At 39.5% G+C, this 14,385-nt stretch overlaps 1 protein-coding gene across 1 annotated transcript in view; it reads right to left on the bottom strand.

Annotated features, from left to right (window-relative positions):
- LOC134355544 (plakophilin-1) overlaps positions 1–13,690 on the bottom strand; it is a 57,778-nt gene extending 44,088 nt beyond the window's left edge. Inside the window, exons 1-2 of the mRNA XM_063065558.1 lie at positions 13,400–13,690; positions 12,510–12,613 (exon numbers count right to left, since the gene is read on the bottom strand). Coding sequence (XP_062921628.1) covers positions 12,510–12,613; positions 13,400–13,580 — 285 coding nt within the window. The 5' untranslated portion in view covers positions 13,581–13,690. The remainder of the gene's footprint in view (positions 1–12,509; positions 12,614–13,399) is intronic.
- Positions 13,691–14,385: the final 695 nt, after the last annotated feature.

Here is a 14,385-nt window from a genome sequence, read left to right as displayed (position 1 = left end):
ATGTACCTATCCAAGAGTCTCTTAAAAGACCCTATCGTATCCAACTCCAACACTGTCGCCGGCAACCGATTCCATGCACTCACCACTCTCTGCGTAAAAAAATTTACCCCTGACATCTCCTCTGTACCTACTTCCAAGCACCTTAAAACTGTGCCATCTTGTACTAGCCATTTCAGCCCTGGGAAAAAGCCTCTGACTATCCACACAATCAATGCCTATCATTTTATATACCTCTCACAGGTTATCTCTCATCCTCCGTCGCTCCAAGGAGAAAAGGCAGAGTTCACTCAACCTATTCTCATAAGGCAGGCTTCCCAATCCAGGCAACATCCTTGCAAATCTCCTCTGCACCCTTTCTATGGTTTCCACATCCTTCCTGTAGTGAGGCGACCAGAACTGAGCATTGTACTCCATGTAGGATCTGACCAGGACCCTATATAGCTACAACATTACCTCTTGGCTCATAAATTCAATCCCACGATTGATGAAGGCCAATGCAACATATGCCTTTTAATCACAGAGTCAACTTGCACAGCAGCTTTGAGTGTCCTATGGACTCGGACCCCAAGATCCCTCTGATCCTCCACACTGCCAACAGTCTTATCATTAATGCTATATTCTGCCATATTTGACCTACCAAAATGAACCACCTCACTTATCTGGGTTAAACTCCAACTGCCACTGCTCAGCCCAGCTTTGTGTCCTATCAATGTCCCACTGTAACCTCTGACAGCCCTCCACACTATCCACAACACCCCCAACCTTTGTGTCATCAGCAAATTTACTAACCCATCCCTCCAGTTCTTCACCCAGGTCATTTATAAAAATCACAAAGAATAAGGGGTCCCAGAACAAATCAATGAGACACACCACTTCATGCAGAATATGACCCATCTACAACCACTCTTTGCCTTCTGTGGTCAAGCCAGTTCCAGATCCACAAAACAATGTCCCCTTGGATCCCATGCCTCCTTACTTTATCAATAAACCTTGCATGGGGTACCTTGTCAAATGCCTTACTGAAATCCATATACACTACATCTACTGCTTTGCCTTTATCAATGTGTTTAGTCACATCCTCGAATAAACTCAATCAGGCTCGTAAAGCACCACCTGCTTTTCACAAAACCATGTTGACTATTCCTGATCATGTTATGCCTCTCCAAATGTTCATAAATCCTGCCTCTCAGAATCTTCTCCATCAAATTACCAACCACTGAAGTAAGACTTACTGGTCTATAATTTCCTGGGCTACCTCTACTCTTTCTTGAATAAGGGAACAACAGCTGCAACCCTCCAATCCTCTGGAACTGCTCCTGTCTCCATTGATGATGCAAAGATCATTGCCAGAGGCTCAGCAATCTCCTCCCTCACCTCCCACAGTAGCCCGGGGTACATCTCATCCAGTCCCGATGACTTATTCAACTTGATGCTTTCCAAAAGCTCCAGCACATCCTCCTCCTTAGTATCTACATGCACAAGCTGTTCGGTCCGCTGCAAGTCATCCTTACAATCCCCAAGACCCTTTTCCATCATGAATACTTGGCTTCAGTATTCACTAAGTACCTCTGCTATTTCCTCCGGTTCCATACACACTTTTCCACTGTCACACTTGATTGGTCCTATTCTCTCACATCTTATCCTCTTGCTCTTCACATACTTGTAGAACGCGTTGGTGTTTTCCTTAATCGTCTTCGCCAAGGCCTTCTCATGGCTCTTTCTGACACTTCTAATTTCGTTCTTTAGCTCCTTCCTGCTAGCCTTGTAATCTTCCAGATCTCTATCATTACCTCGTTTGGATTTGGATTATTGCACAACACCCAATCTCAGATAGCGTTTCCCCTAGTAGGCTCAAGCACAACCTCCTCTAAAAAGCTATCTCACAGGCATTCAACAAATTGCCTCTCTTGCAATCCGACAGCAATCTGATTTTCCAAATCCCCTTGCATATCGAAGTCCCCCATTGCAATTGGGACATTCTCCTTATTACATGCCCTTTCCAGCTCCCTTCACAATCTCAACCTTGGCTACAATTTGGAGGCCTATATATTATTCACTTTTTTCCCCCCACCCTTGCAGTTTCTTAACTCTGCCCTCAAAGAGTCGACATTCTCTGATCCCATGTCACTTCTTTCTGAAGATATAACTCCATCTCTTACCAACACAGCCACACCACCACTTATGCCTTCCTGCCTGTCCTTTTGATACTAAGTATATCCTTTGATATTAAGCTCCCAGCTATGACCTTCTTTCATCCACGATTCAGTGATGCCCACAACTTCATATCGACCAATCTCTAATTGTGCCACAAGTTCATCCACATAATTCTGAATGCTACATGCATTTAAATACAGTACCTTCAGTCTGGCATTCTTTGCCCTTTTGAATTTTGCCTCTGTGGTACAATTCAATCATTGGCTTGTCCTTCCTTACATTCATTTTACACCCATCATCTGCTTGTAAACCTGCTAGCTCATCCGCAGCTCTATCATACTGGTTCCCATCCCCCTGCCATTTAGCTTTTGTAAACCTACCTGCAAGGATATTGGTCCCCTTTGGATTCAAGTGCAACTGTCCCAGAAGCGGTCCCATGATCCAGAACTCTGACGCCCTGACCCCTGCTTCAATTCTTCAGCCATTCCAGTCAAGATTCTCTGCAACCCTACCAAGGTCCTAATGTCTTTCCTAAAGTAACATGCTCAAAACTGACCAAAAAACTCTATGTGTGCCCTACTCTGACCTGTTGGGATGGAGTTATTTGTTTCATACATCATATCCCAGTTTATAAAATCAAGCCGCACTTGCAAATTAATACTCTCTAGTAACTTGCCCTGCAACCTTTAAAAATGTAAACACATTTTGTGCTCCAACTGTTCTAACATTGGTGCATTTTAATTTATTCTCATTATTTTTCTACCAATACATGCTTATCGCATTTCTCTGGATTGACTGTAATCTACATTACTTTCCAGTCCATTGTCATCCCCTTAATTCTCTTATTTGCTTATCATGCTTTTGTGGTATATGTCGTCTGCAAAAATACATTTTCATAGAACAAAGTTAATGTCATTTCTCCACACCCTGAAGAATAAAATAGACTGAAAACAAATTTGTCCTTGTTTTCTGCTAGCTGTCCCGTGGTCCATTTTAATCCCAAAGGCTTCCATTTACCAACAAATACTGTATATTGTGAGATTCTTTCAAATGCTCTTTGCGTTCCTTTTTGTAGTCAGTTAACCTACTTCCTCTAACTCATTTACTTTCTCTTTCAATTCACTCCTTTGTTCTTTGACCTGACCTTTTACTAGATTTGGAGACTAGCACATGCTACAATCCAATTTTTAAAATTAGCACAAATAGTAATTGCTAAATGCCCATGATGTAACAAGAGTAAATTCAGGTATATAGACTGGAACTAACAAGTGCTTCTTGAAATCGCTGACTAAATATGCTTGGCTGTTCTCTATAAATTAAGGACGCAACTTGACATAGGTAGAGTCGCAAGGCAATAGTTCCATGGAAAGGAAATTGCCTTTTAAACTCACAAGGGAGCATAGGCCATCAACATTTTGCTGTTGATGGTTCTGTAGCAGGCAATTTCTTTTTGTCGAGGTCGACATGCTAGCACGACGCTCAACCCTACACAGATGGAAAACGTGCCGGGGAGCCTGGCAGGGTTCGAACTCGGGAGCCTCCACTCCGAAGTCCAGCGCTGATGCCACTACACCACCAGCTGGCCCAATAGCTCTATAGTCACTTATTAAAGGGTTAACCTCATACCAAGGTCTGCTTGATAATGAGGTAAATTCTCCTGTAGTAAAATATGGTAAAAAGGGTAATTTCTTCGACACATATAGAAGCCAGATTTGTCTTTATATTCTCTGATATCCTCTGAGACCCTAACAAGGTTTTGTATTACTACTACATCAAAGGATGATCCCATGAAAAGTGCTGCACATTGTACTGAGTGTTAACGAACCACACTGCAATGTTGACAAAATAATAAGTTGCTGATAAAATTATCTAGAGTACCAAAAATCTTCAGAAACCGTCAAAGTCAAGCATAAAGAGTACAACTTTGCTTACCAACAGAAGAAATGTTTCCAGGAATTCTTACATTTAACTGATGTAACTTCTGCAGAACAACAAAAATAGCATACTAGATTTCTACCTTATTATCTGGTGACCAATTTGCTGAACATGAAAGTGTCAGGAATATTTATTGAATTGCTTTTAAAGCGAACTATAAACTTAAAAAAATTGTGCAGGCGACATTGTGTAAAGTGATGGTACGGGAAATACCTAGATTATTGTTGTACATGCTGGATTAGCATTTAAAGGCATTCGGTCACAAACCCTCGGTGAACCAAGCAGCCTCCTGTTGTGCAGTGGTGCTTTATAACACAGTTGTTGGAACTTGAACTTTCTATTCTTGCCGAAAGAAAAAGTTTGAGGTTCATCTCTGGAAATGAAAACCAACTTCATTCGACTATTTTGTTGCAAAATAAATCACATCATCCCAGAAGTTGGATCACATTCCTTAACAAAAGTTACACCCAAGAACTGGGTGGAAAACAGTTGTAAAAAGATAAAATATATATATCCCTTTGTCTGACTTTGCATGAGAACATGCAAAGTCAATACGAGAAAGGAAATGTCTGTGCATTTATAAAAAGGTTTGAATCAGTTTAAGCTCCAAGGCATACAGTCACTCTAAAATTAGTGGGAAATTAAAGGTCTAGTTAGAGAGTAGGAAACAAACAATTTGTAAAAATATAGTATAGGAATGGCAACAAGATGTCCTCCCATGAATGAATGACAGACCAAGCTTAATGGGCCAAATGGCCTAATTCTGCTCCTGTGTTTTATGGTATTAATAGGCACCTATACAGTTATTGAATTTCATAGGTAAGAAAATGAAATTAGCTGAAGTTCCCACTGATCAGGAAAAAAGGAAGGTGATCAGGAAAAAAGGGAGGGACAAAACAGGGCTTTAAAATGAATTGACTCATCAGTATATATTCATTAGAAAAGCAACATTTGATACTGTCCTCAAGCAATACTTAAACAACAGTTTATCAATTTTTGTTTTGTCTAGACTACACACCTCATCATAACCAAGCTGAATTTGAACGGGCAGCATGACGACATCTGAACAAATGAGGCACCAAGTGTACAAATTTAACTCAATGAGAATCAGAGGCGGTTCCTACTGGCTGGAACCATACCTCACACATAGAAAAAGAAAAATAGTATTGGTTGCTGCAAACCAGTCATCTCAGCCCTCGGACACTGTGCAAAGAGCTCCACAGAGTAGCGACCAAGGTTCAAGTGATGCTTCAAAACCTTTCTTTGCATCACACGTTCTGAAGTGAAGAAATCAAAAAACAAACACAGGTTGCTCAATTTAATCCACAACTCTTCCTGCATACTGTTCAGGCTTGAGCTAATATCTTTCAGGCACAATCTGGGCTGGACAAATGACCAAGAGAGAGCTTAACTTCCACTCTGATATTTAATGCATTACCAGTGTTACACCCTCCAGAATCACCACTGACTAGAAACTTCAATGGACCAGCCACACAATTTAATTTAATTCAAGAGCAGAGAATAAATCACACATTCTGTGGAGAAGAATTAACTTCCTTTTCCCCAGCGCTTTTCTCAAAGTGCACTGAATCACTTTCCAAATGTTTGGATGTGATTAACACCAACCAGGATGCAGAAGATGCTTGACTGGAACCCCACCTAGTGCTCCTAGTATGTACTTCCTCCACAAGTACATTGTCACTGCAGTAAAATTTGCTGAATGCATTGCAGAGAATTGCTAATGCTCTTAGGCCTGTTCCCTTCTTAGATCTGAAATCTCAACCATTCAGAACATGGGCAGGGAATGCATGACTCACAACCCTTTTCCAATGACACACCATCCACACCAAGTATGTCGTCAGTGCTTCATCAACGGCAGCTTGAAATGTGGGAACCGCCACATTCTATGACTATGGAAGCACCTCTATTGCCTGTAATAAAGTTGAATCACGATCACTATCTAAGTGAAACTAGTAACAGGCAATAAAGTGTGTCCTTGTACACATATAAATAAAGACAGCTCTAGGGTACTATGGAAATTTAATGTCAAAGGCCTAGTAAATTTGAAATAAAATAAACCTCAAACATCAGAGCAGATTTGACAGATGGTCATAACCACAAGAGATTCTGCAGATGCTGGAAATTCAGGGCAACACACACAGAATGCTGCAGGAACTCAGGTCAGACAGCATCTATGAAAAGGAAGAAACAGTCAATGTTTTGGGCCAAGACACTTCATCAGAACTGGGAACCAAGGGGGAAGAAGCCAGAATAATATGGTGAGGGGGTAGGGGAAGGAGTACACGCTAGAAAGTGAAAGCCTGTAGGGGAGGGCAGAAGCCGCGAGGTGGAAAAGTTAAAAGGGCTGAAGGAGGAGGAATCTGATACAGAAAGAAAAAAAAAGGAAAGAGAGTCTTCAGAGATGTGACAGGCAGGTGAGAAGAGGCAAGTTGGGAGCCAGAGTGGAAAATGGTGGAAGAGGGAAAAGGGATGAAGAAAAATTACTTGAAGTTAGAGAAAATGATGTTCTTGCCATCAAATAGTCTGCTCTTGATTTCTCTCATATTATTCATGTAGACTCATTAGCCATTTTATTAGCTGCACTTGTTCATTAATGCAAATATCTAATCAGCCAAACATCTAGCAGCAATTCCATGTATAAAGTCATGTAGACATTGTCTAGAGGTTCTGTTGTTGTTCAGACCAAGCATCAGAATGCTGAAGAAATTTTGACCATGGTTTGAGTATGTCAGCAACTGCTGATCTCCTGAGATTTTATGCACAACAGTCCACGATTTACAGAGAATGGTGCGAAGAAAACATCTAGTGAGTGGCAGTTCTGTGGGGGGAAACACCCTGGGAGTCCTTGTGCAGGATTCCCTAAAAGTTAATTTGCAGTTTGAGTCTGCGGTGAGGAAGGCAAATGCAATTCATTTCAAGAGGACTAGAACATAAAAGCAAGGATGTAATATTGAGACTTCATAAAGCAGTGGTACGGCCTCACTTGGAGTATTGAGAGCAGGTTTAGGCCCCTTATCTAAGGATGTGTTGAAACTGGAAAGAGTTTAAAGGAGGTTCACAAAAATGTTTCCAGGATTGAATGGCTAGTCATATATGGGGTATTTGATAGCTTTTGGCCTGCATTTAGAGTTCAGAAGAGTGAGGGGTGACCCAATTGAAAACTGTCAAATGGTGAAAGGTCTTGATTGAGAGGATGTGGAGAGAATGTTTCCTAAGGTGGGAGAGTCTAGGACCAGAGGACACAGCCTCAGAATAGAGGGGTGTCCTTTTAGAACAGAGATGAGGAATTTCTTTAGCCAGAGAGCGGTGAATCTGTGGAAATATGTGCCACAGGCAGCTGTGGAGGTCAAGTCTTCATGTATATTTAAGTCAAAAGTTGACAGAGACTTGATTGGTCAGGTCATGAAGGAATATGGAGAGAAGGCAGGAGATTATGGCCAAGAGGAAAATTGGATCACCCATGATGAAATGGCAGAGCAGACCCAATGAGCCAAATGGCCTAATTCTGCTCCTTTATCTTCTCGTCTTGTAAATGACAGAGGACTGAGAAGAATGGCCTAACTAGTTCAAGGTGACAGGAAAGCAACAATATTTCAAATAACCACGCGATGCAACAGTGGTGTGCAGACAAACATCTCTGAATGCACAACATCCACTTAGAACGGATGGGTTACGGCAGCAGAAGATCACAAATATACACTCAGTGGCCACAGGAGGCAGTTAATAAAGTGGCCGCTGAATGTAAATACTGTAGCCCTGGGATGTTTCTGAAAAACACTGAAGATCATTTGCTGGGAAGAAAATTAACTGGTGATATTACTTTATGATAGCTCAGTAATAAGAAATGTAGGTGGTGTTCATGAATTCATATGTCTATCAAAAACAACTTTAGTGATGATTAAAGTTCTTAAACCATCCTACAACATTCACCTGATGAGTTTAACTGAAGACACAATTTCAATTCATGCTTTGATTGTTGTTTAAAAAAAATTCTTAAGTTTTGATTTCATAAAAGCTAAAGCATGGAGAGGAACTGAAATTGAAAGCTTGATGATTTGACATTTTGAACATATCTTGTCAGTTGTAATGCAGCAATTTCATGTGAGAATGTAAGAAACAGTTAACAACTGGTCTGATTCTTCATCGCATTAAAAAGCATATCCTGCTTTTACATTCTTAATACATTTCTGTTTTCGGTAAATATTGTCAGGACAGAATTTTGAAACTGGGACAAGAAACATTACACAAAACTAAAAGCCAACTAAATAACTTCTTTCAGTGTTTAGAACTGGATAATACAACTTACACTTTTCAATGAGTTCCTTAATAAAATCAAACTTATGAAAAAGCAATAATGACTTTACCTCAGCTATATCATTTTTGATATACATTTAACTTACATAGCCAGAATACAAAAATAAAAAGACAATTATTTGCTGATGGTGTGGATACTACTACAGGTGTCCCTGCTTTTCGAACGTTTGCTTTACAAAACCTCACTGTTACAAAAGACCTACATTAGTACCCTGCTTTCACTTTCAGAAGGTGTTTTCACTGTTACGACGAAAGGCAGCGCGTGATAAAAAAAATCAGCACGCGATAAAAGGCAGCGTGTACCGTGAGCAGCCGCTCTCCCCTGGATTCGGAACGGCATTGCTTAAACACATTGCATTGAGCAGCCATTAACAAGATGAGTTCTAAGGTGTCGGGAAAGCCGGAAAGAGCTCATAAGGGTGTTACACTTAGCATAAAACTAGACATAATTAAGCGTTTCGATCGTGGTGAACAAAGTAAGGACAAAGTGAGTTTGGCTTGTGGAAGCTGACGAAGATGATGTTGAAGAGGTTTTGGCATCTCATGACCAAGAACTGATAGATGAAGAGCTGATGCAATTGAAAGAGGAAAGGATAACAATCAAAACCGAATGCAGTAGTGCAAGTGAAGTCGTCCAGGAACTGAACGTGAAGCAACTGCGTGAGATTTTCACTGCAATGATAAAGTACGACTTTAATTTTGAAAGGGTACGTAGGTTTAGGGGATATTTGCAAGATGGTTTGAGTCATTACAAAGAACTGCGTGATATAAAAATGCGCGAGGCTCAGCAGTCAAGCAAGCCTTCCGCATCAGCCACAGCAGACGATGAACCTCGACCTTCGACATCGCTGCAAGCAGTCATAGGAGAAGATGAGCTGCCTGCCCTGATCGACGATGAGATGACACCCCCGTGTCTCACCACCCTAAACCCCGGGCCCCGGTCAGATACTGTACCGATTTGCGGAGAATGCAGTGGTAGCCGGGAGGCACACAGCACATCTTTAAGAAAAAAGCCAAAATAAACATGCTAATTAATTAGGTGCCACCTAGCACGCAATTGTCGGCCCAGATCAGTGCCGATGCAATCGGCAATCGCCTCTGATCTGCGCCGACATTTACGTGCCGGGCAGCATCTAATTAATTAGCATGTTTATTTCGGCTTTTTTCTTAAAGATGAGCTGTGTGCCTCCTGGCTACCGCTGCACCCCTGCATGCTTTGCGGCAATGTATCGCTTGGCAGCCCGGAAGGTGGGGACCACTGCACCACCCAGCCTGCAATGACTCAGTCTAACACACCTTCAGTGTGCTCGATGTCTTCCCAATTCCCGTGATACTACACTGTACATACATTATTTCTACTTTATGTAGGCTGTGTATTTTTATGTGTTATTTGGTAGATTCGGCAGCTTCATAGTTTAAAGGTTACTGGAGAGCACATTTATGCCAACAGCGCTTGCGTGAGATTTTCTGCAGACGGCGCTTGCGTGAGATTTTCGCTATGGGGATCTGTGCAGGCAATCGTTGTAGAGAAGTATTTCTACTTTATATAGGCCGTGTATTTATCATATAATTCCTGCTTTTACTATATGTTACTGTTAATTTAGGTTTTGTGTGTTATTTGGCATGATTTGGTAGGTTATTTTTGGGTCTGCAAATGCTCACAAAATTCTCCCATATAAATAAATGGTAATTGCTTCTTCGCTTTATGACATTTCAGCTTACGAACCGTTTCATAGGAACACTGTACCTTCGGATGGCGGGGGAAACCTGTACTGTAATCAAGAAAAACTTGTATGTAACTGAATAATCTCTACTAAATTATTAAGAAGTCATTTCCTTTATAAACCTTGAGAAAGCTATAAATATGAGAAATTCTGCAGATTTTGGAAATCCAGTCTCTTATGACAAGGAGGGTGATCTTGCTCAAGTGGAAGGAGGCCGCCCCACCCACTCACATTCAATGGCTATCCGACATTATGTTATATCTAAATCTAGAGAAGATTCGTTGTTCGGTTTGTGATTCTAAACATGATTTTCTAATGTTATAGGGACCCTTCCTGAATTATTTTCACAATCTTTGAACTGTTATTAAAGTATGGATCTGAGCCATTATTATTATAATATCATATGGCAAGGTATTTTTCTTTTTTTTAAAAAAAAAACCAACCAGCTCATCTTGGTAGTGGGGGTAGATTATTTTTAATAAAATACAATTATTTTATTTTTTCATTTCATAATTCAATTTTTTATACATGATTGATTTGGAATATGGGATACTGTGATATTACTGTGATTTAAATGTAATGTAATCCATATTATTTACCTGTATCCTTATGAATTTTGTATTTGTATTCATGCAATTTATATAATATCAATAAAAATATTGAAAAAGAAAAAGAAAGGAAATCCAAAGCAACACACACAAAATGTTGGAGGAACTCAGTAGGCGAGGCATTTCTAAGGAAATTAATAAAACATTACGGGCCACGACCCTTCTTCAAAACTGGAAAGGAAGGCGGAAGATGCCAAAATAAAATGGTGCAGGGACGGGAAGCAGACTAGCTAGGAGATAGGTGAAGCCAGATTGGTAGCCCAGGCAGCATCTATGGAAAAAAAGAGTATAGTTGACAAGACCCTTCAAAAGGGCTGATGAACTATTTTCCATAGACGCTGCCTGCCCTGCTGAGTTCCTCCAGCATTGTGGGTGTGGGTGTGGCTTAGGTTTCCGGCATCTGCAGATTTTCTTATTTAGACACAATATATTATTTTCCAATCATGGGCTACGGCTTAGTTAATTACAATTCATTATAATTCTATGTGTTATTATCTGGTCAATTAATTCTAACCGTGATGACCCTTGTGATCACATTGCTGTTTCTATAAAACTTTGTTCTCCAGATGAATACATAGGAAAGTTCACTACAGTTAGTTTCAATAGCTAAATTAAATTAATCACATTTTTGAACCTGGTTTATATCACCATTACTTGCCTGTTCATGTGCCTGTCTGAATACCTCTTAAACACTTATCTTATGTACTAGAGGATAAGAGGCATAGATTGAGTGGAGAGCCAGAGACCTTTTTCCCAGGGTGGAATATGGCTAATATGAAGCGGCAAAATTTTAAGGTGATTGGAGCAAAGTATAAGGGGGATGTCAGAGATGTTTTCTTTAAAATAATAGTGGGAAGGGAAAGTCTACAATTCATGGCAGGATGCGTAACAGCACTGGTGTATTGAGAAATCTTTTTCCTGGTGTATAAATGTCAAATACCAGAGGACATGCATTTAAGGTGTACGTGTGGGGCGGGGGAGAATTTAAGACAGATGAGCAGGACAAGATTTTTTTCCCTAAAAGACAGAGTGAGAGGTGCTTGGAGCAGGCTGCCAGGGTTAGCGTGAATATAGAGAGAAGAATCACAAGATTTTGTTTAATTTGACATGGTTTGGCACAGACATTGACAGCTAAAAGTCAAGCAAAGTTTATTGTCATTCAACCACATACAGATATATAACGTACATAATGTATATAGAAATAAGACAACATTTCTTCGAATCAGGGTGTAAAGCACATCATTTTTGAAGGCAAGGATAAAAATCTACATATGATTAACCAGCGACACTTTGAATACAATGTGGCCAGGAATACGGGAAGGCGTATTACTGAGGTGAACTGTTCACTGTTACCTATCGGAGAAATTTATGATTTCCAGTTTCTTCATCACTAACTATCTAATGTTCACCAAACTGTATAAAAGTTCCCTAATACACCTTCAAGTTACCTAAATAATTTCCATCATTAAGCAGAGATCATTTGGAATAATATTGAATCTAGTACAAATTTGACTATTAATATTTTTGCATTTTGATAGTGTAACACATACAAGTACACTGTCAAGAAATAATATTTTAATAGAAGTATTAGATTTAAAGGGCAGTACTTAATGCTGCAAGTTTGATTAATATTCTGTTGTAGATTCTATCTAGCTTTGGGCAACAACATGCATTAATTTTTAACCTCGGTTACTGTCACACATTTAGTTTGTAAAAACTGGCAAAGAAAAAGTATCTTTTTCAGAAGGTTTACCTTGTGCCTCTGAGACCCTTGGATCTTCATAGTAAAACTTTGCATTCTATTTCCAAGGTCAATAATGTCTTTTTGGCTTGCATTCCATTGCCCATTTGACGCGTCTGTGCAACAAAAGGAAGAAAAAAAAACATTTTCAAAACATTATTTTCAAAAGCAATTTTGCATTATATATCGCTTAAAATGCTAATTATCATTCATTGGATACCAGAACACTGCAAATCCTTGATCTGGATTCCGGCGGTCAGTTAATTGTGTTAACAATTGACAGCATGCAAAGCTCATGGCTAGGGGAATACAAGAAGTTACAAACCTTAAAATCTAAGCCAGAGGTCGATGGACCCCGCAGTTAATGGCAAGAGTCCATGGCTTAAAAAATATTTAGGAACCCCTAATCTAAACTATTAAGTATATTTCATACATCAGCTCTTGTACTAAGTATACACACGCGCTTCCATAATGGCTATTTAAATTTTTTTTAAGTCCATTAATATTCTGAAAGGCATTTGATAAAGCAGTTTTGTATTGTCAGTACATTATCAATATTTTTTTCTGTTACACGAGATTAAGAGAGCACACAAAAGGAAGCCTGTAAGAAGAAACTGAACCGAACTTTACATTTACTGGGACTAATTATACACGTTTCAAGAAATTAAACTTTTTATGTAAACTTTATATTTTCAACACATTTTATCTTTCAAAATATGATAATAATGTGCTGATATTAACTTAAAGCAATAATCCATATGGTAGCAACCGCGATATAACTGGAAAAAATGACAGCTTAAAAAGGCAAGCTTTCAGTTTAGCTTTTTAATTATAATCTCTGAGAGGATACATTTAGTATATTTAAACAAGCAAAAAGAGAACGCAGATAATGGTTCCTGTACCTCTTTTAATAGTCGACTGATTTTTCTTATTCTGCATCATCATGCGTACTTGGTTGTTGACTCTGCGTTCACTATCCACTCGGGCCAAAGTGCTCAATCTTTCGGGCGGCGGTAGAGCCAAAGTGGAATTATCCTGATTATCAAACGATTGACCTGCTGTTACAGTCTTCATATAAGCCATTTTAGCTGTTTCTTTTTCCCAGCAAACCTTCCACTGCCAGCAACTACTCTTCCCCTATTTGATTGTTCCTTTTCCTTTGCAGTTTACAGCCTGTCTCTTCTCTTGTTGCGTCGCCCTGCCCTGCCCCGCCCTGTACCTGATTAACAAAAGGCCGGGTGGAATTCAGTTTGGTGTGGTTAGCTGATTTGTCAATCATATCTAGGCTGGTAAAGATGTTGTTCCATTAGCTTATAAATAATGCCAGAAAAACGCTGTAATAAATTCAAAATCAGATGAGAACAAAATAGACAATAACTTTATTGTCACGTGAGTTTCCAGAAGCCGAACCCCTGAAGCTACTGTCCTGTTAATCTGGGAGTTTTCGCAGGTTATTTATTTTTTTACAAGGGGTTAATTTCTCTGTTAATACTTAATTTAATATGAATTTAGTTTTAACTCAGAATCTAACTCCAATGACAGTCGTTTCTGAGCACTGCTACTGCTTTGAATTAATGCAAAAATTAATAGCTGTAACAAGTATTTTCTCGGATAGTAATTAAAGTGAAATTCATATTATAATATCAATTCACAGCTATCAAATACTAGTTATTTCATCAAGAGTCGATTTATTTATCAATGATCAATCTCATTGGAAAGCCGTTTGTCTCTTATGGTACTGAGCTACTTGTTGAGTTGAGTGTACATTCCATTGAAATGACTCAAGTTGCTGGATTCTATCACAAACCACTTTATCATCTGCGCAAGTGCACAATGCTGAGGCAGGCACAATAAATAACTAACATACATCAAAGTTGCTGGAGAACGC

The sequence above is a fragment of the Mobula hypostoma genome, chromosome 13 (assembly GCF_963921235.1).
Source record: "Mobula hypostoma chromosome 13, sMobHyp1.1, whole genome shotgun sequence".
Taxonomy (NCBI): domain Eukaryota; kingdom Metazoa; phylum Chordata; class Chondrichthyes; order Myliobatiformes; family Myliobatidae; genus Mobula; species Mobula hypostoma.
This window is presented reverse-complemented; position numbering and strand designations above follow the sequence as displayed.